Source organism: Acomys minous (genome assembly GCF_964271855.1).
Source record: "Acomys minous genome assembly, chromosome: 20".
In the NCBI taxonomy this organism is placed as follows: Eukaryota; Metazoa; Chordata; class Mammalia; order Rodentia; family Muridae; genus Acomys; species Acomys minous.
In genome coordinates this window covers 22,384,115-22,410,679 of record NC_140502.1, presented here as the reverse complement: position 1 = coordinate 22,410,679, position 26,565 = coordinate 22,384,115, and the positions used below count along the sequence as shown (strand labels likewise).

The following is a 26,565-nucleotide window of genomic DNA, read 5'->3' as shown; positions in this document are numbered from 1 at the left end:
TTTCTAGGTGAGCCAGGAAAGGAACTTCTGACCCGAGAACAAGGTATTTTGTTTCCGTTTTTAATTTTTCTTCACATTCATTTGTATCGGGGGGTGTGGGGGGTGTGTGATATACACATGCCCTGCCATTTGTTTGGAGCTCAGAGCATAAATTACAGGAGTGAGTTTTCTCTTCCGCTTCCCCAGGATTGAACTCAGGTCATCAGGCTTGGCGGCAAGAACCTTTACCTGCTGAGCCCTTTGCCAGCCCGAAGGTATGGTTTTTTTTTGGGGGGGGGGGGGCTCAGTAGGAGGCCACCACATGTTTCAGAGTGTTCTTTTTGTTTGTCTGTTTGTTTTTCGTGACAGAGTTTCTCTGTGTAGCCTTGGCTGTCCTGGACTCACTCTGTAGACCAGGCTGACCTCGACCTCACAGCGATCCGCCTGCCTCTGCCTCCCCAGTGCTGGGATTAAAGACCTGTGCCACCACTGCCTGGATGGTTTGATTTTTCGAGACAGGGTTTATCTGTGTAGCCCAGGCTGTCCTGGACTCGGCTTTGTAGACCAGGCTGGCCTCGACCTCACAGCGATCTGCCTGCCCCTGCCTCCCGAGTGCTGGGATTAAAGGCGTGCGCCACCACCACGCCCGGTTCAGGGTGTTCTTTCTGACACCTCTACCTGCTAAATTAATTAGAAGCAACTCAGGGCCTTTTACCATCAGCATCTTTGCAACGGTCCTAAACTAAACGGGACAAGGTGGCAATGAAAGTGAGCAAGAGACTGGAAGACAAAGTTGAACAAAAAACCTGTTTTTGTTATGATCCCAAGTGTGGGATCAGAACAGTCTTGTGAGAGAACAGGTGATATTAATCCACTAAAAGACCAACCACCTTGTGTGGGAGCTTGATTGTTGCCAGCTGAAAAGATCCTGTGAGCAGACTCTGGGAGGAGCTATAGAAATGAGCCCAGAACTGGAGGCGGGGCTTTTTAGAGACTTGGGATAGTTTTGGCTGTTGTTCATCGCTCCCCTTTGAGACTCTCCTAGAGAGAACTGCTCAAGGGAAGGCTCCGGGGCTCCAGCTCCTGCTGAGGTTCTGGGTTCTGGTTACTCCAGGTTCCAGCAAAAGAAATCCTGCTGATTACGCCAGGAGAATCGCTCCTCGGAACTGATATCCTTACGGTTTTGTTATTCTTTAATCCTCTTTTCCTACTGTTTCAGTTAGTCGGGTTATAAGTGAGGTACGCACGGTTAATAAGTTTGTAATGAAATATATTGGTTAACAACCAAGGACAATACGTGCAGTAAACATCGAACCTCTACCCAGATCAAGCCAATGGACAGGACAGTCTCCACTGTTGAGTGGAGAGTGGGGTCTGACTTTCACATGAACTCTGGTGCCTCATATTTGACCACGTCCCCTTGATGGGGAGGCCCGGTGGCACTCAGAGGAAGGATAGCAGGCTACCAAAAGGAGACTTTATACCCTATGAGCATATGCAGAGGGAGGAGGTCCCCCTCAGTCACAGCCACAGGGGAGGGGGAATAGGGTGAAAGTGGGAGGGAGGGAGGAATGGGAGGATAGAAGGGATGGGATAACAACTGAGATGCAATATGGATGAATTAATAAATAATTTTAATATATATATATATATTGGTTAAGAAAACGGAACCTACACAGAGTCAGGTGTTGGAAGAATGGTAGGAGAAGAAAGGCCAAATGCTAGCAACAATTGTCCTGGAAAAAAAAGAAAATGTTTGGAAGCCATAATAGGATGCCCAATAGACCAACCAGCTTAGAATAAACCAGAAAGCCTTCAACCAAAACAAAAGACAGGGTGGGGGTGGAGCAGCAGTTTCCTGAAAGGACTAACCATTATCCACTCTGAGAGGGCAGCAAGAATGATGCCAGCTGGTGCTGGTACCTGGTGCCAATCCTGATGACTCCTCAGGTGAAAAACGAATCATCTCTGAGGTCCCACATCCCCGTTCTTGGTCCACAGGGATTAAGAGACACTTCTGAGCCAACTATGAGTACCCATGGCTGGGAGCAGTGATTTGGGCAGTCCCTAGTGACATGTTCCACTGTGGAGGTGAAGGTGACGTAAACGTTTTTATAGTCACAAAACAAAACCAAGCCCCAAATCACTGCATTTACCGAGTACATCAGCGGGGACATGAGGAAGAGTTTTAAAGGTCTCAGATGTCATCTTTTGATCCTCTCGGCTTTGGGGTTTGGTGGGAGCGAGTGGCCCCCGCCAAGTTTAAGGGCGCAGCCCCAGAGTTGTCCCTAAGAGTCACAAAGATGCGAACTCAGATAGAGCTAGTTAAAGACTGTTAAAGGGAACTAAAGATAGCCCCGTGTCACTGTCACTCTGACTCACACAGTATGCAACATTCGAATGTCCCCTCACAATGCAAAGTGGCGGTTCAGCCGTCGGCAAGCGGGATGTTCAACCCAGATAGGGCTTCTTCGGGACACATCTAGAACAGAAAGACAGCACAGCATTTTTTTTTCTTCCGATAATGTAAAGTCTTGCCCCTACAAGAACCACCCCCACACCCCCAGAGTCCTCACGGTCCTATCTTCTACTCAATCTTTGGTGCGGCAAATATTTACTGAGCGTTTGTGTGTGCTGGGCGGGGCTAGGGACGCTGCAATAAACCAAGCCACACAGCTGCTGTCTGTCATCTGAGGCTGCCTTAATCCTCCCAGGCTTTTTCTACTTCCTGATTATCTGGTCTCACTCTCTTTTGCCTGCAGATGTGATGAACCCAGTCCCCGGCTAAGATTGCTCACAGCAGCATCCTCAAATGGAGAAGTAAGTCATGTTTAAAGTGAGAGCTCTCTAACACGAAAGGGGCTTGAGGGGGGGCGGGGGGTCTGTTAGCTCAGTGGTACAGCGCTTGCCTAGCTCACACAAGACCCTGGATGTGATCCCTAGCGCCGCAAACACCTGATAGATGTTAAACGCCCTGTTTCAGATTGTGTACCAGTGGGTAGCCGTTAAATGTTGGCAAGTGGCTCAACTGAAGGCAAAGCAAAGGGCTGTTGAGTCAAGGAGGCTGGTGGCCACCGACAGGTGCGCAAGAAGCCTCTAAGTCAGCAGTTCTCCACCGGTCAGTATCTACATTACAATTCATAACAGTAGCAAGATCGGGGCTAGAGAGATGGCTCAGTGGTTAAGAGCACTGCCTGCTCTTCCAAAGGACCCGGGTTCAATTCCCAGCACCCACATGGCAGCTCACAACTGTCTGTAATTTCGAGATCTGACATCCCTACACCAAAGCACATAAATTCAAAATTAAATAAAGTATAAAAAAAAAAAAGTAGCAATAAAGCTGGGCTGTGGTGGCGCAGGCCTTTAATCCCAAGCAGAGGCAGGTGGATTGCTGTGAGTTCGAGGCCAGCCTGGTCCACAAAGCCTGGTCCACAAAGTGAGTCTAGGACAGCCAAGGCTACACAAAGAAACCCTGTCTCGAAAATCCAAAATACATACATACATACATAGTAGCAACAAAATAGTTTTATGTTTGGGGGTCCACCACAACATTAGGAATCATATTCCTTAAGGGGTCACAGCATTAGGAAGGTTGAGAACCACTTCTCCAAGTGAATCAATGAAAGAGTAGAGCTAGGAAAGAGAGGTTCATGAGCCCCCCCCCAAGTCTCCCTGAGGCAGTGATGGTCCCTGAGAGAGGCATTCTGTTTCGTGTGGTGGCCTCAGAGTAAGGAGTTAATGCTCCAGCAAACAGCCTCTCTCGACTGAAACCCTGTAAGCAACCCTAATGAAACTCATCTGGTCATCAAAATCCATTAACTAATTAATTAATATTCGACAACGGAAGGGCTAGGTAGGAAGAGGAAAGGCCTCAGAGGGGGGAACAAGAGACAGCCACTGGTTGAATATGCTAAAAAAAAATAAAAATAAAAATAAAAAGACTCTGTGCACGAATGGAAATGCCAGGATTAGACTCGTTATGTGTATAATTAACATATGCTAATAAGAAATAAGTGAGGTCTTGGGGAAGATGGCCCAGTGGAGATGAACTTCCAGAAAGGACTGGAATTAGAGCCCCAGAACACTTGGAATGAAGATAGGAGACCTCCCCCCCCCCTGCTCTCTCTCCCCCTCCCCCTCTCCCCCCAACCCCCCCCCCCCCCCCCCCCGCCAGCCCCGGACAAACTTGTCAGCTGGAGGAGGAACTCCAGAGAGAACCTGCCTAATTAAATACACAGAGGAATTCAGGATGTCAGCCTCCCCTGACTGCCAACGTACATGTAGGAGCACCCGCATACACACGTGAACCCACGCACGGAATAACACGAACATGGAATCAAAAACTTTTTTTTTTATTTAAATTTTAAAAGTATGAGTCAACAAACCAGGCTTGGTGAAGTACGCCTTTAATCCCACCAGTCAGCAGTGGAGGAGGCAGAAAGATTAAGAAATTCAAGGTCATACTTAGCTACCCAGAGAATTCCAGGCCAGCCCAGGCTACTACCTGCGACCCCGTTTCAAAACAAAGCAAAAGAATGTCTCAGCCGATACAGACTGACCTAGGTCGGAGAGCTAAGTCACGGAGCCTTGTAATCTAGGCACAGGAGAACACCAAGTCCCTCCTTGATGGTGGAGGTAGGGTGCCAGAGGACACTGCCTCCAAGACACCCGCACAGGCACGCACGCACGCACACCAAGATAAGCCCTGGGAGGCAGGAGCCGGGGGGAGAGCCACGCAGGGTCACCGCCCCGCGAGGTGTGGCCGCTGCTGCTCCCAGGTTCCTCTGTTTGCTTATTACGCCCCACCTAGGGCCCAAGGTACTGTCTCCGCCCTCAGAACCCCGGGAAAACCTAGGTGACCTGGGAGATCCGTCTGTACGTTGGTGTGGGACTTGGGGAGACTGCGGGGCGGGAGACGTAGAAATTGAGGTGCAGGGAGTGACGCCTTGCAGGAGGCTGCCCCGCCCCCCTCCTCCTGATTTCGTTGAGGAGGGAGCCGCCCCGTTCCCGGCCCTAACTGGACCCCCCCCTGCCGCGAGGAGCTTCCAAGAGGTGGAGACCGAGCCGACCTGCAGAGATGGAGGCGACTGGCACCTGGGCGCTGCTGCTGGCGCTGTTGTTGCTGCTGCTGGCTCTGGCGCGGTCCAGGACACCGGCCAGAGGCCACCTGCCCCCGGGGCCCACGCCGCTGCCGCTGCTCGGGAACCTCCTGCAGCTGCGTCCCGGGGCTCTGTACTCCGGGCTCTTGCGGGTGAGGGGGACCCGGGAACATCCTAACCAGGGGATAAGGGGCGGCGGCGGGGGGGGGGGGGGAGGATGTCTTCTAAGTGCCAGGGCAGATGAGCCTTGGCTATCTTAGGGAGGAGGCAGAAGCAGGGGTCCTCAGGGGAAAAGGACTACGAATGTCCTGAGCTAGAGACTCGAAGTTGACGTGGGCTGGGCAAGGGAGAGGGGGTACCCAGGTTGGGAAGGGCAGAGCTGACTCAGTCCTGGAAGCTGGACCCCAGGGGGAAGTGATGCCAGAGGGGCGGAGGGGTGGGGGGCAGGTAGTCCTTGGCTAAGAAAGAGAGGGAATGCCCTGGAAAGGGGACTAGAGCTGGTAGGGACACAGTTCACAAAGGTCTAGAAAGAAATGACACGCGGACCCAGAGAGGAAGGGCCCTTCCCCCCCCCCCCCGCCCCCCAGGTCGCAGGGACCCAGAGAATGCTGGAAAGTTAGTGAGCTGCGACCAGAGCTGCAAAGGACACACTCTCTAGACGAGAGGAGAGGTGGGTGAGCTTGTCGCCCCGCACTCCACCCTCGCACCCGTCGTTAGAAAGGGAAGAAGCATCTGGAAGCTGGAGGGGGCTGAGCAGAGAGCATCCTGGCCTGAAGGGATCTGCCTCAGAGACTCCCCGAGTGGGGGGGGGGGGGGGATGGGTGTAGCTCAGCTAAGGAGAGAGCTAGGAGTTCGTGCCACCCCGTGGGAGGATGGAGAGGCAGTCCCAACCTGCGGGGGGGGGGGGTAGTGGGGAGTCAAGTTCTCCATTCAAAAATATTCTCAGGGACTTTAAGGACAGAAAAGGGAGGGTGGGCGGTTAAGGGAGAGATAGGAGACGTGCTCCACAGGCAGCTGCTGTGAGGTTTACGGGTTTGGCAGAGGTTGAAATGAGCAGTCAGATAGTGGGGAGAAGGAGATTATGGGGAACCGGAGCTGTTTGTGGATGACCCCAACCAAGATCAGAGGTTAGAGCCTGGTAGGAAGTGAGAGGGAAGGCAAGAGGATGTATTTAAGAATCATACACTCAGCAGGAATGGTGATGGCGGAAAGTCCTTAATCTCAGCGTTCAGGAGGCAGAGAAATCTCTGTGACTTCCGGGCCAGCCTGGTCTACTGAATTCCAGGACGACCAGAGCAACACAGAGAAACCCTGTCTGGAAGGACAAAAACAAAACAAAAAAATGTTGCAAAGTGGAGCGCCACTCCACACTCGCACGCAAAAGGAAAACAGCTTCCCAAACAGATACATTTGCTTGGGGTTGGAAAGGGACCAATTCCTGTTATGTTGGGGGGTAGAGGGGGGGAGGCAAAAGACAGACCACGTGACTTATCTGAGGCCAAGGTTTGGAACTAATAACAGCCAGGCTGGCAGAGGCAGCTCCGTGGGACCGGCCACCACCCTCTTCTCCCTCTCTGTCCCCAGCTAAGTAAGAAATATGGGCCCGTGTTCACCGTGCACCTGGGCCCATGGCGCCGTGTGGTGGTCCTGGTTGGTCACGATGCTGTTCGCGAGGCCTTGGGAGGTCAGGCTGAGGAGTTCAGTGGGCGGGGATCGTTGGCAACGCTGGACAAGACTTTTGATGGTCATGGTGAGTCATGAGGGCAAATGGGGGCTGCTGGGTTCTGCCCTCGCTTACAGATAACGAGGAGGTTGGGTTTTGTTTTGTTTTGTTTTGTTTTACAGGTGACTTACTTAATGATTCCCTTTCTATGAAATGGGGTGATATTGGCACCTGTCCACTTAGGCTGTAATAAGGGTCAAGTGGAAACTGGGCTGTGTCAAGTGAGTGCTAACTACAGTGACAATCATTACTACTCCCAGGGCTATGAATTGACTCCCAGGCACTCTCAGCATAGAGGCTTGACCGCCCGTGGCCATCCATCTCTGCAGCCCAAACATTTGATAGGCTCAGGCCAACCTGGGCTGAACAGTGAGTTCAAGGCCAGTTTGGGTTATATATTTTAAGACAAATGCGACCCTGTCTTGAAAAAGCCAGGACGAGAGGGATACATAGTTTGCTGGTAGGGAATGCATAGAACCCTCCAGTGAGGGGCTGGGGGTGTGGCTCAGTGGTAGAGCCCCTGCCTAGAATCCCCCAGTGAGGGGCTGGGGGCGTGGCTCAGTGGTAGAGCCCCTGCCTAGAATCCCCCAGTGAGGGGCTGGGGGTGTGGCTCAGTGGTAGAGCCCCAGCCTAGAATCCCCCAGTGAGGGGCTGGTGTGTGGCTCAGTGGTAGAGCCCCTGCCTAGAATCCCCCAGTGAGGGGCTGGGAGTGTGGCTCAGTGGTAGAGCCCCTGCCTAGAATCCCCCAGTGAGGGGCTGGGGTGTGGCTCAGTGTTAGAGCCCCTGCCTAGAATCCCCTAGTGAGGGAGCAGGGGATGAGGCTGAGCAGAGTAATTTCCTAAAATTCACCAATGAAAGTCTAAGGGGCATGTCCTCTACAGCTTGTGTAAGGCCATGGATTCCTTGTCCAAGCCAAAAAAAAAGAGAGAAGAGGGTCAGGGGGCCCAAAACACCAAAATACTTCTTTATGTTAAAGCATGCACAGCACGTATGGAGCCCTGGCTTCAGTCTTCAGCAGCACAGAAAAGCCTGGCAGCGTAGCGGTGACTAAGGAGCACACTGCCTACTTCCCCTAGAGCACCCAGACAGACCTGTCATCAGACACTGACCTCTCAGAGGAATGGGCCACAATGGGAGGGGCAAGCTAGCACTGGGGAGATGGGGGGGGGGGGTGGGGGAGAACCTAGGATTCTAGGAATCCACAGGCTGTGCCTGACTCACCCAATTCGCTGAGGGATGCCCAGGAGGCCTCCAGAGAGAGAAGATGTCCGAGCTGAAGTTCCTCAGCTAGAAGGGAAGTTGTATCCAGGGGATAGGACTCGCAAGGGCAGGCACATTGAGGAGGAGGGAGAAGAGCGCATTCCTCCAGACCCCAGTTTCCCTGTGCCTGATGCTTTCTTAGGCACTAAGGACACAGAGGTGAGCGAGGCAGGTGCAGGGTCTTCTCATCGTGAGAGCTCTGTGACACAACGACATAGAGAGGGGGTAGAATTCTAAAGTGAGAAGTACAGCTTTGAGAACGCACGCACGCACGCTCGCTCGCACGCACGCACGCACGCACAGTATGTGAGGGGAGGTGCTTTACTGGAGTGTGGGGTAGGGGCGTAGGGCTGGCAGCAGCCTTCTCAGAGGAGGTGATATCTCCGCTGATGGAGTTCCTCACGGATGGGGAAAGCAGCTGGGAGTGGGTGAGTCAGGGGAATTGCTAGGAGTTCAGGCCAGCAGCCTAGGCTACATAGCAAGACCGTCTCAGAAAAGAATCCATGGGACTGGAGAGATGGCTCAGAGGTTAAGAGCACCGGCTGCTCTTCCAAAGGCCCTGAGTTCAATTCCCAGCAACCACATGGTGGCTCACAACCATCTATCTATAATGAGATCTGGTGCCCTCTTCTGGTGTGCATGTAGGCAAAACACTGTGTGTATGATAAATAAATAAAATCTTTTAATAATAATAATAATTCATAAATAATTAAAAATAAAAGGATGGGGGCAGAAGAGTTGGCTCAGCAGTTACGAACACTTGCTGTTCTCACAGAAGACCTGAGTTTTGTTCCCAGCACCCACACTGGGCGGCTCACAATAGCCTGTACTCCAGCTTCGAGGAATTTGACATCCTTTTCTGGCCTCTCCAGGCACCTGCACACGTATGAACATACAGAGACACAAACATACACAGAAATAAAAAAAAATAGAGTAAATCTTTTAAAATAAGTAAAATGATGGGCTGCAGCTAAGGATGTACTTAAATTTTGTTTTTCGAGACAGGGTTTCTCTGTGTAGCCTTGGCTGTTACTTTGTAGACCAGGCTGGCCTCAAACTCACAGAGGTCCACCTACCTCTGCCTTCCTGAGCACCGGGATTAAAGATGTGCACCACCATGCCAGGCTTGGGATGTACTTAGGTAGTAGAGTCCTCACAGAATCCCCCAGTGAGGGGCTGGGGGTATGGCTCAGTGGTAGAGCCCCTGCCTAGAATCCCCCAGTGAGGGGCTGGAGTGTGGCCCAGTGGTAGAGCCCCTGCCTAGAATCCCCTAGTGAGGGGCTGGGGGTGTGGCTCAGTGGTAGAGCCCCTGCCTAGAATCCCCCAGTGAGGGGCTGGGGGTGTGGCTCAGTGGTAGAGCCTCTGCCTAGAATCCCCCAGTGAGGGGCTGGGGTGTGGCTCAGTGGTAGAGCCCCTGCCTAGAACCCCCCAGTGAGGGGCTGGGGTGTGGCTCAGTGGTAGAGCCCCTGCCTAGAATCCCCCAGTGAGGGGCTGGGGTGTGACTCAGTGGTAGAGCCCCTGCCTAGAATCCCCTAGTGAGGGGCTGGGGGTGTGGCTCAGTGGTAGAGCCCCTGCCTAGAATCCCCTAGTGAGGGGCTGGGGGTGTGGCTCAGTGGTAGAGCCCCTGCCTAGAACCCCCCAGTGAGGGGCTGGGGGCGTGGCTCAGTGGTAGAGCACCTGCCTAGAATCCCCCAGTGAGGGGCTGGGGGTGTGGCTCAGTGGTAGAGCCCCTGCCTAGAATCCCCCAGTGAGGGGCTGGGGGCATGGCTCAGTGGTAGAGCCCCTGCCTAGAATCTCCCAGTGAGGGGCTGGGGGTGTGGCTCAGTGGTAGAGCCCCTGCCTAGAACCCCCCAGTGAGGGGCTGGGGGTGTGGCTCAGTGGTAGAGCCCCTGCCTAGAATCCCCCAGTGAGGGGCTGGGGGCATGGCTCAGTGGTAGAGCCCCTGCCTAGAATCTCCCAGTGAGGGGCTGGGGGTGTGGCTCAGTGGTAGAGCCCCTGCCTAGAACCCCCCAGTGAGGGGCTGGGGGTGTGGCTCAGTGGTAGAGCCCCTGCCTAGAATCCCCCAGTGAGGGGCTGGGGGTGTGGCTCAGTGGTAGAGCCCCTGCCTAGAATCCCCCAGTAAGAGGCTGGGGATAAGCATGACTCATTGGTAGAGAGCTTAACAAGTGCAAGGTGTAGGTTTATGTCCAGCAACTCCTTAAACAATGCAGGGAGGGCCGGGCATGGCGGTGACAACTTTAACCCCAGCACTCAGGAAACAGAGACAGGCGGATCTCTGTGAGTTCAAGGCATACAAACAGAGGAAAAAGCAAGGGCGCAGGTGAGGATGGGGGAATCGTAACACCTTTGAGGAAATGAAAGGAGTTATAGTAGATGGTTACTGTAGCTAAAGTCACTGTGGCTCTGGCAGTCACTTAGCAGGCCCGTGAGTCACACCAGAGCAGCTGAGCTCTGGTTCTCTGAGACATACGCATTTTCAACAGGGAGAGACTGTGAAGTGAGTAGACCTAAATGCTAGAAGCCCAGGGAAGGGACCAGCCGGCCCAGGACAAGGGCTAAGGATCGAAAGAAATGGTATTTGGAAGAGACAAGAACGTGAGAGAGGCCTAGGGTTCTGATCTGGGTGGTGGGGCCGAGGCGGGGAGAAAAGCTAGCCTCGGACATGGGGAGGGCTGAGGGCAGCTTCCAGCTGCCGCCATAAGCCAGCCTTCAAGGAGTGTCGCAGCGCCGAGCTCAGAGGGGAAGATGTGTGCGGAGCAGGCGTCTTGGGTAAAGGAAAAGGCCATGTGACGTCAGCCTTCTTCCTTTCTGCTCATGTTCTCACTCACTGTGGGCTCATGGGGCCCCATGGTGCTCCAGACATGCTGGGATGGACAGATGGGACAAACAGGGATTCGAAGGTGATGACTGGTCACACGCAGGAGACTATCTTGCCCCGGCTTAAGTTCAAAGGATAAAGAGCTAATTCAGTTATGCACTTACGGAGCACTTACTGAGTTATTACACGTGCATGCGTGGGTCCGCGCATGCGCGCGCGTACACCCAAGCACCCCCGTCACACACATGCGCAGGACTTCTGCCAGACTGGTAAGAGATTCAGGACAGGGTCCTGGGGACATGTCACTGGGAGGAAGGGACCGGTCCCTTTCTTGAATCCAGCCTTCTACGCAGGGGTTTTCTTTGCCAACGGGGAGCGCTGGAGACAGCTGCGGAAATTCACCCTGCTTGCTCTACGGGACCTGGGCATGGGCAAGCGAGAAGGCGAGGAGCTGATCCAAGCGGAAGTGCAGAATCTGGTGGAGGCGTTCCAGAAGACAGAAGGTCAGCGGGGTGGGGCCAACAAATCCTTCCAAGAGGAAGAGGAACCATCTCCAAAGTTCCTGGGTGGTGGTGAATCTGCTGGAGGGGAAACGGTGGGGGTGGGGGTGGGGGATGGCTTTGCTGACCTCCTCACTGTCTCAGTCCGCAGCCATGGCTGCGCTACTGTGCTACAACAGCCCTGTCTGTCCCTAAGCATGTTTTCTCCCCTCTCCCGTCCTCCCTCTTTATCTCCTACCTCTTTTTTTTTTTTTTCTTGTTTTGTTTGTGACGATGAAATTTCACAATGAAATTTCACCAGTTAGGCCAGGCTGGCCCGGAGTTGCTGGCGTGAGCTAGCACACCTGGCTCCTTTTGTTTTTGTTGTTGGTGGTGGTGGTGGTGGTGGTGGTGGTTGTGTGTGTGTGTTAAGTACCGTCTACTTGATATAATACATAAACCACATAAGTGCTTTCATGTAGTAAAAGGCAGCATCCCTGACTCAGGGGATCGTAATTAAATCGGCATCGTCAAGAATAGACGGCTGCTTCCTGACGTTTAACCGTTGCCTGTGACAGGCCAATGAACCCAAACTGAAACACAGGCCTTCTTGTTTCTGAGACTGTGATAGAATGTTCCTCCTTCCCCCCCACCCCCGCCACCCCGTGTTTAAACATGCTCACTTTGCCCAATTAAATAAATCCCAAGTATAAAACGAACCGATAGTTTTAAGGGGACAGCCTCATCTTTGTGAAGAGCAGAGCATCACTAATTATGTCCAATCTTAAGAAAGGGAGAGCAGGGCTGGAGAGATGGCTCAGTGGTTAAGAGCACTGCCTGCTCTTCCAAAGGACCCGGGTTCGATTCCCAGCACCCACATGGCAGCTCACAACTGTCTGTAACTCCAAGATCTGACACCCTCACTCTAAAGCACACCCTAAAATTAAATAAAAAAATTTTTTTAAATGTCATATCCACTTTACCACAAGTTAGTTCACATAAACCAGGACGGTCCAACAAAAACATAGCTCGCCGTTCACGATCTGAATGTTGGTGAATGAACTGAGTCGTGGTACACACTAAAAGCCACAAGCCCTTTGTTTTACAATAAACAAGGAAGTGGAATTGCTCGTTAGCGGCCTTTTTAAGACAAGCTATTAGGTCTGTCCTTTCTCCCTTCTTAATCCAGTAAAGATAGTTTCTGGCCCAGATGCGTACCTTTAGGAATTTTCCAAATACTCCATCTGGGTACCCTCTCCCTGGGTGACGCCTTTGTTCTCGTTGGCATCTGTGTTAAGAGAATCCAGTGACCTGGCCTGGCTTCCGCCCTACAGGACCATGGTGATCTGGTCCAGCCTTATGCTTGGCCCCCTGCTCCACAGTGTGGCACTGGGCAACACCTCTGGACAAAGATCGTCTTGCCTTTCTCAGCATCACCCATTTCTAACTTACTCCCAGCTGGTGGACATCACAGACGCTACAGCCCAAAGACAGACATCCTGTGCGCTCTCCCCGCCCCCTCCTTTTGTTTGTTTGTTTGTTTGTTTGTTTGTTTGAGACATGGTCTCACTGCATAGCCCTGGCTGTCCTTGAACTCCCAGCAATTCTCCTGTCTCAGCTTCTCAAGGGTCAGTATAACAAGTGTTGAGCCACCACACCTAAACTCCTGATTTCTCTCTTCTCTTTCTTTCTCTCTCTCTCTCTCTCTCTCTCTCTCTCTCTCTCTCTCTCTCTCCTCTCTCTCCTCTCTCTCTCTCTCTCACCTTCTGCCTTCCATGCCTCCCAGGATGCCCATTTGACCCGTCCCTGCTGCTGGCCCAGGCCACCTCGAATGTCATCTGTTCCCTCATGTTTGGCATCCGTTTGCCCTATGAAGATAAAGAGTTCCAGGCTGTGATCAGGGCAGCAAGTAGCACCTTGGTGGGGATCAGCTCCCCGTGGGGCCAGGTAAGTGATGGGAGCCTTCTCCAGCCTCGGGGCTCCCTGTCAGATGCTCTGGGAATGAGCTGCCTCTTCCCGCACCCACAGGCCTACGAGATGTTCTCCTCGCTGCTGCAGCTCCTCCCAGGCCCACACAGGCAGCTCCAGCACCACCTGGGCACCCTGGCTGCCTTCGTTATGCAGCAGGTACAGCGGCACCAGGGAAGCTTCCACGCCTCGGTTCCTGCACGTGACGTCGTCGATGCCTTCCTGCTAAAGATGGCACAGGTGTGGAAGCGCGGGAGAAAAAAGGGTCCCTCTTGGGTGTGGCTACTGGCCTAGCTGACAGTCCGTCTGCTTAGCATCTGCTGAGTCCTCGTCCCTGGGATGAACTCAGGATGGGACTCTGGACAGCATCCTGCTATACGGAGCTTTCTTCAGGGACCCAGAGCTCCTGAGGGTCTCCATTAGTCCCCTCCCTTTTTATTTTTGGTGAGATAGCATCTTACTCTGTAGCCTAGGCTGGCCTGGAACTCACCCTGTCGTGTAGGCTGGCCTAGAACTCACTCTGTAGCCCAGGCTGGCCTGGAATTCACCCTGTAGCCTAGGCTGGCCTAGAACTCACCCTGTAGCCTAGGCTGGCCTAGAACTCACCCTGTAGCCTAGGCTGGCCTGAAACACACCCTGTGACCTAGGCTAGGCTGGAACTCAACCTGTAGCCCAGGCTAGCCTAGAACTCACTCTGTAGCCCAGGTTGGCCTAGAATTCACCCTTTAGCCTAGGCTGGCCTAGAACTCACTCTGTAGCCTAGGCTAGCCTGGAACTCACCCGGTAGCCCAGGCTGGCCTAGAATTCACTCTATAGCCTAAGCTGGCCTAGAACTCACCCTGTAGCGTAGGCTGGCCTGAAACTCACCCTATGACCTAGGCTAGCCTGGAAACTCACCCTGTAGCCCAGGCTGGCCTAGAATTCACTCTATAGCCTAAGCTGGCCTAGAACTCACCCTGTAGTGTAGGCTGGCCTGAAACTCAGCCTATGACCTAGGCTAGCCTGGAACTCACCCTGTAGCCCAGGCTGGCCTGGAACTCACCCTGTAGCCCAGGCTGGCCTAGAACTCACCCTGTAGCCTAGGCTGGCCTGAAACTCACCCTGTGACCTAGGCTAGGCTGGAACTCACCCTGTAGCTCAGGCTGGCCTAGAACTCACTCTATAGCCCAGGCTGGCCTAGAATTCACCCTTTAGCCTAGGCTGGCCTAGAATTCACCCTGTAGCCTAGGCTGGCCTGAAACTCACCCTATGACCTAGGCTAGCCTGGAACTCACCCTGTAGCCCAGGCTGGCCTAGAACTTACTCTGTAGCCTAGACTGGCCTAGAACTCACCCTATGGCCTAGGCTGGCCTGAAACTTACTCTGTAGCCCAGGCTGGCCTGGAACTCACTCTGTAGCCTAAGCTGGGCTGGAACTCACTCTGTAGCCCAGGCTGGCCTGGAACTCACACTGTAGCCTAGGCTGGCCTGGAACTCACTCTGTAGCCTAGGCTGGCCTGGAACTCACTCTGTAGCCTAGGCTGGCCTGGAACTCACTCTGTAGCCTAGGCTGGCCTGGAACTCACTCTAGCCTAGGCTGGCCTGAAACTCACTCTGTAGCCTAGGCTGGCCTGGAACTCACTCTATAGCCTAGGCTGGCCTGGAACTCATTCTGTAGCCCAGGCTAGCCTGGAACTCACTCTGTAGCCTAGGCTGGGCTGGAACTTGCAGAGATCCCCCTACATCTGCCTCCCAAGGGCTAAACCACGAGATCTGGCTTTAACGCTTTCTCTACCTCCATGTCTCAGTGTGGGAAATGTAGCTCAGTTGGCAGAGTCCTGCCGAGCATGCAGGAAGCCCTGAGTTCCACCACTAGCACCACATGAACTGGGTGTGGGAGCTCACACCTGTGATCCCAACACCTGGGAGGGACATCTTCAGCTATATGGCAAGTTTGAGGCCAACCTGGGCTCTAGGTGACCCTGTTTCAAAAAAGGGAGCAACATCCCAGTGGGTAAAAATGCTTAGCACCAAGTCTGACTATCTGTGTTTGATCCCCGGGATCCACACAGCAGATGGAGAGAACCAACTCCAGCAAGTGCCCTCTGACCCTCACACGCGTGCCACAGCACACACGTGCCCACACGGGAAATTTTAAAAAGAAGTTTGGTGTTTTTTTTTTCTTTCTTTCTCCCTTTGTTTCTTTTTTTTTTTTTTTCCTTTTTCTTTTCTTTTTTTTTTTTTAATCTTGAATCTCAGCTGGCGGTGGTGGCTGTACACACCTTTAATCCCAGCACTCCAGAACAGAGGTAGACGGACCTCTGAGTTTGAGGCCAGCCTGGATCGAGTTCCAGGGCCACCAGAGATACAGAGAGAAACTCTGTCTGGAAAAACCACACACACACACACACACACACACACACACACACAGAGAAATCATCATCATCATCATCATTTGTTAATATTGTTAATATATTACATATATTGATATATTATATAGTAATAATATGCTAATATATAAGTAACACGTTACTTACTGGATAACTAATCTAGAATCCATATCCCACTTAATTAACAGTTCCTAATTTCTCAACAATTATTTCAATACTCAGGAGAAACAGACCCCAGGTACAGAATTCACCGAGAAGAACTTGCTGATGACGGTCACCTATCTGCTGTTTGCTGGGACGATGACCGTTGGCGCCACCATCCGCTACGCCCTCCTGCTGCTGCTAAAACACCCTCAAGTCCTACGTAAGAAGCTGTCCCCGCCAGGCGGGCCCCTCCCTCCCCCTCCCCCTCCCCCTCCCCCCTCCCCCTCCCCCCCCCCGTGTCCCCCGGATCCAGAGTGATGGTGCCAGGGCACAGAAGGTGCGGGGAGATGGAAATGAACGTGACGTAGTGAGAGGCAAGGCAGGACGTGTCACCCGCGTACTGTGCCTTGTCCCCAGTCATGGGGAGCCATAGAAGGACCTTGATGGGTTTGTTTGTTTTTTTTAAATTTGAGATAGGGTCATATTCTTTAGCCCAGGCTAGCCTGCTACTCACTGTGTAGCCCAGGTTAGCCCCTTAACTCAGGGTCCTAGCTTGGCTTCCCAAGTGCTGCGTTTGCTTATGGATGTGAATTAACCCACACTCGGCTTTAAAAAAAAAAATGTGCATCTTAGAAGATCTTTGAACCACCATGAGGGGATGAATTGTAGGAGACCCAGTGGCTGGAGCCCCGGCCTAGAGTCTCGGGGGAGGGGGGAGGGGGAGGCTCAGGAGCCCGTGCTTTGGAGCCACTGGCGAGAGGTGGGGGTGTGACTCAGTGGTTGAGTGATTGCTTAGCATCCATCAGGCTCTGGGTATCATTCCCAGTTCCCACACCCCAACACGCACACTGGACTGTACATGATGGGAGGATGCCAAGACCTCAGGAAGGCAGACAAAGCTGAATAATTAAGAAGACAGGCCTAGGCCGGGCGGTGGTGGCGCACACTTTCAATCCCAGCACTCGGGAGGCAGAGGCAGGCGGATCGCTGTGAGTTCGAGGCCAGCCTGGTCTACAAAGCGCATCCAGGACAGCCAAGGCTACACAGAGAGACCCTGTCTAAAAAAAAAAAAAAAAGACAGGCCCAGGTCAGGCTATGGAGACATGGAGAGGGGGTTGGGGGCCATAGAGGGTAGAATAAGCAGGTTGTGGGGGGCGAGAAAGGACTTGTCCAGGGAAGGGCTTGAGTTTCTAGCTAGGAAGCTGAGGGCAGTGGTCTCACCCTGAGCTAGGGACAGGAAGGACGAAGATGGAGTTGGTTTCAAAGGAGCTGCTGAACAGGGATTGTGGGTGGCTCGTGCCTAGAATCCTAGCACTCAGAAGGCCTGACGCAGGGTGATTGCCACAAGTTCAAGGCCAGCCTTTTCTACATAACAAGTGCCAGCCTTGGCTACATAGTAAGGCCCTGTCTCGAGAGAAAGGGGATGGGGGGAGATGGAAGGTGGGGAAGGATATTAAAGTCACCCCCAGAAGGGCCTAGGCCTACAAAAGAAGAGAAGTCCAAACTCCACAAGGCACTGGATCAGGACCGGAGATTAGAAATGATAACCAGGCCTAGGAAGATGGCTCGGAGGGTAAGAGCGCCTGCTGCGCAAGCGTGGGGACCTGAGTTCAAGTCCCCACCACACGTGTAAAAAGCTTAGCATGCCCGTCACCCCAGCGCTAAGGGAGGAGGGGAACCGCTGGGATTTGCTGGCTGCCAGCCTGTACAGCTCCAGGTTCAGCGAGGGACCCTGTCCTCAAAGGAATAGGCTGGCGAGTGATACAGCAGGGCACCAATAGCCTCCTGGGGTGTGTGTGCAAACCCACACAAATAGAGTCATCATCCAGGTGTGGAGCGCACACCTGTAGCCCTGGCACTTGGGCTGTGAGGCAAGAGCATGTAGTGAGTTTGAGGCCCAGCCTTGGTTGCACGTTGAGTTACACTCGACCCTGTCTCAAAACAAACAAAACAACAACAACAACAACAACAACAACAACAACAACAACAACAACAAAACCAGTGACAAAGAGTTAAGGGGTCATGGCCAGAGCGGAGGCTGGACCTGAGGCTGCAGCAGTGATGGAGGGGGGAAATGGGTAACAGACCAGGCTGGGAATGAACCGCCCACCTGCACCCCCACCCCCTGAGGAGTTCAATGTTTCCAGCTAAATGCTGGAAGACTGATGAAACAGCCCGGCCCAATAGGCAGCGCTTAGAGACCTAGCGATGGTACTGAACTCCGCGATGACTCTAGGAGCCTCCGTGGAGATCGATGATGGTTCTCGGCATGTCGGGTGTGGTAATGCACTCCTTTATTCTCAGCACTTGAAAGGCAGAGAGGCAGGAGGATCTCCGTGAGTTCTAAGCCATCCTGGTCTACTAGGTGATTTCCAGAGCAGCCAGGGCGACATAAAGAAATCCTGTCTCAGCCCGGGCGCGGTGGTGCACGCCTGTAATCCCAGCCCTCAGGGAGGCAGACGCAGATGGGTCTCTGTGAGTTCGAGGCCAGGCTGATCTACCAAGGGAGTCCAGGACAGCCAAGGCCACACACACATGCAAGCGCGCGCACACACAGAACAAACAGAAAAGCACCTCAATACCAGTTTTAGTTTCCTGGAGTTAACACAAAGTAGATCCAATACCCCATATAGGATGAACGAGACCCCAGGCCTGTTTGCTCCTCCCCTGCTGCCAGCCCTTTACCCCCAAACGACTGCTGCACAAGATGAGGCTTCCAGGAAAAGGGGCGCAGGACGCATCCCACCGTTGACCCGCAACCCTCCCCTTGCGTGCAGAGCGTGTTCGGGAGGAGCTGATCCAGGAGCTGGGTCCCGGCAGGGCTCCGAGTCTGAGCGAGCGCGCTCGGCTCCCTTACACGGATGCAGTTTTACACGAGGCACAGCGGCTCCTGGCATTGGTGCCCATGGGAATGCCTCACACCCTCACGAGGACCACTTGCTTCCGAGGATACACGCTGCCCCAGGTAGGTGTACGGCACGGCCAGAGCCGTTAGTAGTATCTCTTTGAAAGTCTCTGCCTCTGTCTCCCTCCTCGCCCCAGCCGCCACCCCTTTCTCTCTGGCCTCCAAGTGAAAAACAGTTCAGGCATACGACCACGAGGGGGCGATATATTCCCAAGCCTGAGATACTATCCGCAGCCTGTACTCAAATACTTACGTTAACTCTGCTGTTTTCTTAGCTTGAAACTTGAACAAATCGCTTCATCCGCTGAACCTCAACATATCTCTCTTCTAAATTAGGAAGAATAATAATAATACTCATTTGAACTTGTAAGATCGTGCTTGTAAACACCCACCTCTTAATAGCTTGTGGGTGCCCTGTGTAATGTCATAACAACACCTTACGTCGGGGCGGCTATTGTTAGTATCATTTTCTTCCATCTCCAAAACCATCCTGGGTAATTATCCCACCCGTTTTTACGGAAACTAAGGTCTGTACGTATGCACCCAGCCAGGGGGTGGAAAGACAGGATTTGAACCCAGAACCTAAGTATTAGGTTCAACCTAACAGTCCCATGATGCTTTGCCTGGAGCTCCTTTGCCTTCGCAGCTCACACCCGATGGGCCAGACTCCCTGGCAAAGAACGTCATGCCCCTCTCCTCCGGCTCCCCTACCTGCCCTCACCATCTTTTTTTTTATTTATTTATTTATTTATTTATTTATAATGTATACAGTGCACACCTGCAGGCCAGAAGAGGGCACCAGATCACATTACAGATGGTTATGAGCCACCATGTGGTTGCTGGGAATTGAACTCAGGACCCGGCTGGAAGAACAGCCGGTGCTATTAACCTCTGAGCCATCTCTCCAGCCCCCTGCCCTCACCATCTTAACATAGCAGCCCCAAGGATACACAAGCTCTGCTCTGGCCTGGTGGGGGGTGGGCAGGGGGTGAGGTGGGAAGGGGATGCAGGATGCAACCCTCCCTGCCTGAGGCCTTCAAGGACGGCCCTCCCACACACACCCTTGCCTTCGCCTCCCTGAGGCACTCCCCCCCAGAGAGCTGGCTTCCTACAGCCACAGCTTAATCTCTGGATCACAACATACTCCCAGAATTTCAGAACAGTGTAAAAATAGCCCCGCTCTGCCAGCCTTCCCTGGGGACTTCCTTCGGCTGCGGCTTGTGTTCTCCGGGCCTTAGTTTCCCCCTTCTCTTTTATAGTCCCGTCCCCCCACCGTGTGGTACCAGGGCCTCTCACACATTACGCAAGTGTTTCTACCACGGACTTACATCCCTAGACATGCACCTGTTTTTTGTTTTGTTTTGTTTTGTTTTGTTTTTTTGGTTTTTTGAGACAGAGTCTCTCTGTGTAGCCTTGGCTGTCCTGGACTCACTTTGTAGACCAGGCTGGCCTCGAACTCACAGCGATCCACCTGCCTCTGCCTTCCAAGTGCTGGGATTAAAGGCGTGCGCCACCACGCCTGGCTTTTTTTTTTTTTTTTTTTTTTTGGTTTTTTTTTTTTCCGAGACAGGGTCTCTCTGTGTAACCTTGGCTGTCCTGGACTCACATTGTAGACCAGGTTGGCCTCGAACTCACAGCAATCCACCTGCCTCCGTCTCCCGAGTGCTGGGCTTAAAGGCGTGCACCACCACCGCCCAGCTTTTCTTTTTCTTTTGAAATAAGATCTTGTTAGGTAGCCCGGGCTCGCCTTGAACTTGCTGTCTTGCTGTCTTCCTATCTCAGGCTCTGGGATGCTGCGATTACAGGCGTGTGTCACCACACTCAGGTTCTCTGTCTTTCAACTGGGCGTGCTATTATCTCCTTCCTGGGCTTAATCCAGAGAGTCCCAGTAAAAGGAGCAGCGAGGCCACTGTGTGCACCTGTTATATACAAGGCAGTGAGTGTGCATACCCGGTTAGTCCCAAGCAGTGGCAGGCACCAGCTGTACCAGCGCTCAGACCCTGAGGCAGGAGGATTGCTGCAAGTTCAAGGCTAGCCTGGGCTACATAGTGAGACCCTGTCTTGAAAGAAAGTTGGAGCAAAAGAGAGAAAGGAGAGAGAGTCACAGGCACAGAAGCGTGTTTTTTTTTTTTTAAGATTTATTTATTTATTATACATACAGTGCTCTGCCTGCATGTACACCTGCAGGCCAGAAGAGGGCGCCAGATCTCACTATAGATGGTTGTGAGCCACCCTGTGGTTGCTGGGAATTGAACTCAGGACCTCTGGAAAAGAGCGAACAGAGCTCTTAACCTCTCAGCCATCTCTCCAGACCCCAGAAACATTTAATTAAAGATTGCATAGTGGGGCTGGAGAGATGGCTCAGCGGTTAAGAGCACTGTCTGCTCTTCCAGAGGTCCTGAGTCCAGCTCCAGGGGGATCCGATGTTTTTAGCATTCACATACTCGCGCGCACCGACACACAAACACACACATACACACACACACTTTTAAATACTAAAATTGAAAAATATCTAAATACAAATAAATCTTTTTTTTTTTTTTTTTTTGGTTTTTCGACACAGGGTCTCTCTGTGTAGCCTTAGCCATCCTGGACTCACTTTGTAGACCAGGCTGGCCTCGAACTCACAGCGATCCGCCTGCCTCTGCCTCCCGAGTGCTGGGATTAAAGGCGTGCGCCACCACCGCCCGGCTCTACAAATAAATCTTTTTTTAAAAAAGATCTTAAAATTGAATCAAGTTGTCTTAGCAGTATCAGCATAGGACACTCGGCTGTGTGAGCTTCCACCCTGTCCCCTCAGGGCACGGAGGTCTTCCCTCTGATCGGCTCCGTACTGCGTGACCCCGAGGTTTTCAAGGACCCAGAGGAGTTCCACCCGGGCCGCTTCCTGGACGCCGATGGCCGGCTGAGGAAACACGAAGCTTTCCTGCCCTACTCCTTAGGTATCTGCTGGGCTTTGGGGGATAACGAGAAGCCGCCCGTGCCCATCGGGGAGGCGTTTCCCTGCACCCCAGGGCCTCTGTGCCCCCCCCCACCTCCCCCACCCCCCCACCCCCGTCCTGTGAGCACAGCTGACTCGACCCCTTCCCGCCAGGTAAGCGAGTGTGCCTGGGAGAAGGCCTCGCTCGGGCGGAGTTATGGCTCTTCTTCACCGCCGTCTTGCAAGCCTTTTCTCTGGAGACCCGTGCCCGCTGGGTGACTTGAGGCTGCAGCCAGCGGTCAGCGGACTTTTCAACATCCCCGCAGACTTCCAGCTGCAGGTCTGGCCCACAGGGGACCATTCCAGATGAAGGAGGGGATTTCGGAAGGTGGGAGCCACCTGGGGCGGACAAAGTCTGAAGAGTGTGTGAAGCAGCCGTCGCAGAAGCTACACCGCACATCGCACACACGCCATGTATCCAGGCAGCTCTGGAGACCGGGGACCACACCCTCGGATACAACCACAAGGCGACTGATGCAGATGCTTTTTCTTTCTTTCTTACTTTCTTCTTTTCTTTTCTTTTTTCTTTTTTTTTTTTTTGAGAGGGCTGTCTGAACCGGGACCTTGCTAGGTAGCACAAGCTGGCCTCAAACTCGTGATTCTCCTGCCTCCGATTGCTGAGCGCTAGAAAGCACAGGTATGCACCACCACGAGCCGCGTAGGCTTTCAGCCTACGTAAATGTAGTACAGGCCGTCTGGGATCACAAGCATATAGCCACACACCCCACCATCCACCTCCTGGCCACCCCAGTCCAGCTACCGCCCACACGGCCACACAAACAGCCTAACCGTGTTCAGGACTCTTAACGTCCTCCAGATCTCCCCGCCGTAGAAAACAGCGTGCCCCAGCCGGGGTCACGTCACAGGCAGAACCATGTCCTGTCTACTCCCATGGATGACCTCAGCACCGTCCCTCCACATGAGTGCCTCCTTCAGTGGCCACCATCCAGTGCCACACAGCCAGCCGGGGCCATTTGTGACAATGTCGGCTCTTCCCAGTTTATTCCCCGCTGAGACCATGACGGTAGAACCTCCCAGCCACCTCCACACCCTTGCCCCTCAAACACAGTCCGTCCAACAAATTTCCCCCAAATACGGACGTTTTCCTGGTCTGTAATTGTGCACACAGACCTTGTACACATGAAAACCATTAACCCAAAGGGGCGGGGGGGGGGGGGACCTTCCCGGGCCGTGTTTATATAATCTCGTTATTGGGACCCCTGCTCTCAAACACATCCTGAACTAACTCTGCACATAAGCCCCCCTTCCCTGCCCCCCCAAATTAGGATAGGCCTGGGTATGGAGCTCAGACTGAGAGCCCTTGCCTAACATTTATGAATCCCAAGAGTTCAGTTCCCCCAACACTGCTCAAAAAAGAAAAATTTAAGCCAGCAGTGGTGGCGCACCCCTGTAATCCCAGCACTCGGGAGGCAGAGGCAGGCGGATCTCTGTGAGTTCGAGGCCAGCCTGGTCTACAAAGCCAGTCCAGGGCAGCCAAGGATACACAAAGAAGCCCTGTCCGGAAATCCGAAGGAAAAAAAAAAAAATCCCCCACTGAACCATTCCCCAGCCCTTCCCCTGAAAGATGACCAAACAGGGGCAGGGCTCTGCCCCTCTGTATCAGGACAGAGGCCGTATCTGACCTCTTGGTGACTTTTAAAGTCCTTGTTTTGCAATAAAAGTTTGTTTCTGGCCCAGGACTGGACCCCCTCTGCTTGTGTGACGGAGTCCCAGTGACTAAGGGGTGGGTGGGGAGGGGGAGTCCGCCCCTCCCCTGAGGCTGGGAGGGAGCTGAAAAACACGGTCACCGCCCACCTCCCCGTTGACGTCAGTGCCAGATGTGATGCATAGGGGGAGGGGACGGGGGCTGGGGCCAGCTGCTGTCCTGCTTGGCGGGGTGGGGTGGGGGCCGGGAATGGGGGGCGGGTGGATTCGGGATCGCTGGAAAGACTTTAGCCAACAGCAGATCTGGCCCCTGGAAGGACTCCAGCTCTGAACGCAGATACTGACACACAGGCAGTAAGGACACAGGCTATCGCCCAGCTCTTCCCTCTGGTTCCATCCTTTCTCTCCTGTCCGCCCCCCCCATTACTCCGTGTTTTTTTTTTTTAAATAACCATCAACTCTGCTTGGAGGTGTAGCTCAGTGGTGGGCACCTGCTTGGCATGCATATGCGAGTTCCATTCTTTATCACTGACAGAATTAAAAATAAAATCACGACCGACTTTCCGCTGGGTATAGTTCACTTATCACCCCCTTTAAAGTTTTTTTTAAGTAAAATATTTTTTAAAAAAATAATTAAGCGTGCATGTCTTTTAATTTCTTTCAAGACAGGGTCTTAGGGGAATTATGGTGGCGCATGCCTTTAACCCCAGCACTCTGTGTGAGTTTGAAACCAGGCTGGTCTACATAGTATATTCCAGGACAGCCAGGTCTAGACAGAGAAATCCTATCTGAAAAAAACAAAACAAAACAACAACACAAAGAACAGGGTCTTCTTCGACCAGAATGACTCCTCTGTAAAGCCAACACCAGCCTTGACTTTTTTTTTTAATATTTATTTATTACGTATACATTGTTTTGCCTGCATGTACCCCTGCAGGCCAGAAGAGGGCGCCAGATCTCCTCATAGATGGTTGTGAGCCACCATGTGGTTGCTGGGAATTGAACTCAAGAGCTCGGGAAGAGCAGGTAGGCGCCCTTAACCTCTAAGCCATCTCTCCAGCCCCTAGTCTTGACCTTCTGACCTTCATTTTTGTTGTTGTTTTTTGAGACAGGGTCTCTCTGTGTAGCCTTGGCTGTCCTGGACCCGCATGGTAGACCAGGCTGGCCTCGAACTCACAGCGATCCACCTGCCTCTGCCTCCCGGGTGCTGGGATTACAGGCATGCACTGCCACACCTGGCTCTCTTCTGATTTTCTTACCTTTACCTCCCAAGTTCCAGGATTACAGGTGTGTTCCACTATTGTGTTCCACTATGCTCTTGTTCTGTTCTGTTTTGTTTTGTTTTGTTTTGTTGGGGCAAGGTTTCTCTGTGTAACCCTGGCCGTCCTGGAACTCGCTCTGTAGACCAGACTGGCCTCAATCTCAGAGATCCGCCTGCCTCTGCCTCCCAAGTGGCTGGGATTAAAAAGCTTGCGCCACCACCACACTTGGCCTCGCCATGTCCCACTTTATATGGCACTGGCGATGGACCTCCGGGCCTCCATCACATCCTAGATAGGCACTCTACCTCTACCAACCGAGCTACTTCCCCAGACCTATATCATCTTTCTAAAAGCTGTCCGGGGGCTGGGGAGATGGCTCAGCAGTTAAAAGCCCCGACTGTCCTTCTGAAGGCCCCCAAGTCTAACCCAAAGCACCCATACGGCAACTCAAAACTCTCTATCAGCTCCAATTCCAGGAGGTCTAATGCCCTCCTCTGTCATCTGAGGACACCAGGCATGTATGTGGGACACACAGATATCCCTGCCTCTGCCTCTGGAGTGCTGGGATTAAAGGCATGCGCCACCACCGCCCAGCACTTAATAGGTTTCAAAGAAATAAATGTATGGGCTGATATATAGTTCAGTGGTAGAGCCCCTGCCTAGAATCCCCCAGTGAGGGGCTGGGGTGTGGCTCAGTGGTAGAGCCCCTGCCTAGAATCCCCCAGTGAGGGGCTGGGGGTGTGGCTCAGTGGTAGAGCCCCTGCCTAGAATCCCCCAGTGAGGGGCTGGGGTGTGGCTCAGTGGTAGAGCCCCTGCCTAGAATCCCCCAGTGAGGGGCTGGGGGGTGTGGCTCAGTGGTAGAGCCCCTGCCTAGAATCCCCCAGTGAGGGGCTGGGGTGTGGTTCAGCGGTAGAGCCCCTGCCTAGAATCCCCCAGTGAGGGGCTGGGGGCGTGGCTCAGTGGTAGAGCCCCTGCCTAGAATCCCCCAGTGAGGGGCTGGGGGCGTGGCTCAGTGGTAGAGCCCCTGCCTAGAATCCCCCAGTGAGGGGCTGGGGGGTGTGGCTCAGTGGTAAAGCCCCTGCCTAGAATCCCCCAGTGAGGGGTTGGGGTGTGGCTCAGGGGTAGAGACCCTGACTAGACTCCCCCACTGAGGGGCTGGGAGTGTGGCTCAGTGGTAGAGCCCCTGCCTAGAATCCCCCAGTGAGGGGCTGGAGTGTGGCTCAGTGGTAGAGCCCCTGCCTAGAATCCCCCAGTGAGGGGCTGATATATAGTTCAGTGGTAGAGCCCCTGCCTAGAATCCCCCAGTGAGGGGCTGGGGGTGTGGCTCAGTGGTAGAGTCCCTGCCTAGAATCCCCCAGTGAGGGGCTGGGGTGTGGCTCAGTGGTAGAGCCCTGCCTAGAATCCCCAGTGAGGGGCTGGGGGCGTGGCTCAGTGGTAGAGTCCCTGCCTAGAATCCCACAGTGAGGGGCTGGGGGCGTGGCTCAGTGGTAGAGCCCCTGCCTAGAATCCCCCAGTGAGGGGCTGGGGGTGTGGCTCAGTGGTAGAGCCCCTGCCTAGAATCCCCCAGTGAGGGGCTGGGGGTGTGGCTCAGTGGTAGAGCCCCTGCCTAGAATCCCCCAGTGAGGGGCTGGGGTGTGGCTCAGTGGTAGAGCCCCTGCCTAGAATCCCCCAGTGAGGGGCTGGGGGTGTGGCTCAGTGGTAGAGCCCCTGCCTAGAATCCCCCAGTGAGGGGCTGGGGGTGTGGCTCAGTAGTAGAGTGCTGACTTAGCATTCAGGAGGCCCTTGGATTCACTGCCCTACACTGCAAAACAAAAGAAATATGGAAAAATTCTGAAATTTAGTTAATAACTAAAATAACTAATGAGTATAAGTTATGAGTTTCATGTTGGTGGTGGTGGTGATGGAGGTGGTGGTG

General features: G+C 53.4%; 1 protein-coding gene and 1 long non-coding RNA gene across 2 annotated transcripts; one reads left to right on the top strand and one right to left on the bottom strand.

Moving 5' to 3' along the window:
- Positions 1 to 1,720: 1,720 nt before the first annotated feature.
- Positions 1,721 to 6,762, bottom strand: LOC311591372. The gene is made up of 4 exons (XR_014777089.1): positions 6,699 to 6,762; positions 6,263 to 6,393; positions 2,362 to 2,461; positions 1,721 to 2,267 (listed from the first exon to the last, which is right to left on the bottom strand). It is a non-coding gene; the product is annotated as an uncharacterized lncRNA (long non-coding RNA).
- CYP2S1 (cytochrome P450 family 2 subfamily S member 1) lies at positions 4,398 to 23,420 on the top strand. The gene is made up of 9 exons (XM_084770907.1): positions 4,398 to 5,230; positions 6,663 to 6,828; positions 11,233 to 11,382; positions 13,145 to 13,305; positions 13,387 to 13,566; positions 15,917 to 16,058; positions 18,616 to 18,803; positions 21,544 to 21,685; positions 21,838 to 23,420. The coding sequence occupies exons 1-9, from the start codon at positions 5,057 to 5,059 to the stop codon at positions 21,945 to 21,947; spliced, it is 1,413 nt and encodes a 470-aa protein (XP_084627033.1). The 5' UTR covers positions 4,398 to 5,056; the 3' UTR covers positions 21,948 to 23,420.
- The last annotated feature ends 3,145 nt before the right edge of the window (positions 23,421 to 26,565 follow it).

Bases quoted from the DNA above. Each gene is read 5' to 3' on its own strand.
- CYP2S1 (XM_084770907.1), top strand. From the start codon at position 5,057: ATGGAGGCGACTGGCACCTGGGCGCTGCTGCTGGCGCTGTTGTTGCTG. The intron at 5,231-6,662 runs GTGAGGGGGACC...CTCTGTCCCCAG, and splicing joins TGTACTCCGGGCTCTTGCGG to CTAAGTAAGAAATATGGGCC. The intron at 13,306-13,386 runs GTAAGTGATGGG...CCGCACCCACAG, and splicing joins TCAGCTCCCCGTGGGGCCAG to GCCTACGAGATGTTCTCCTC.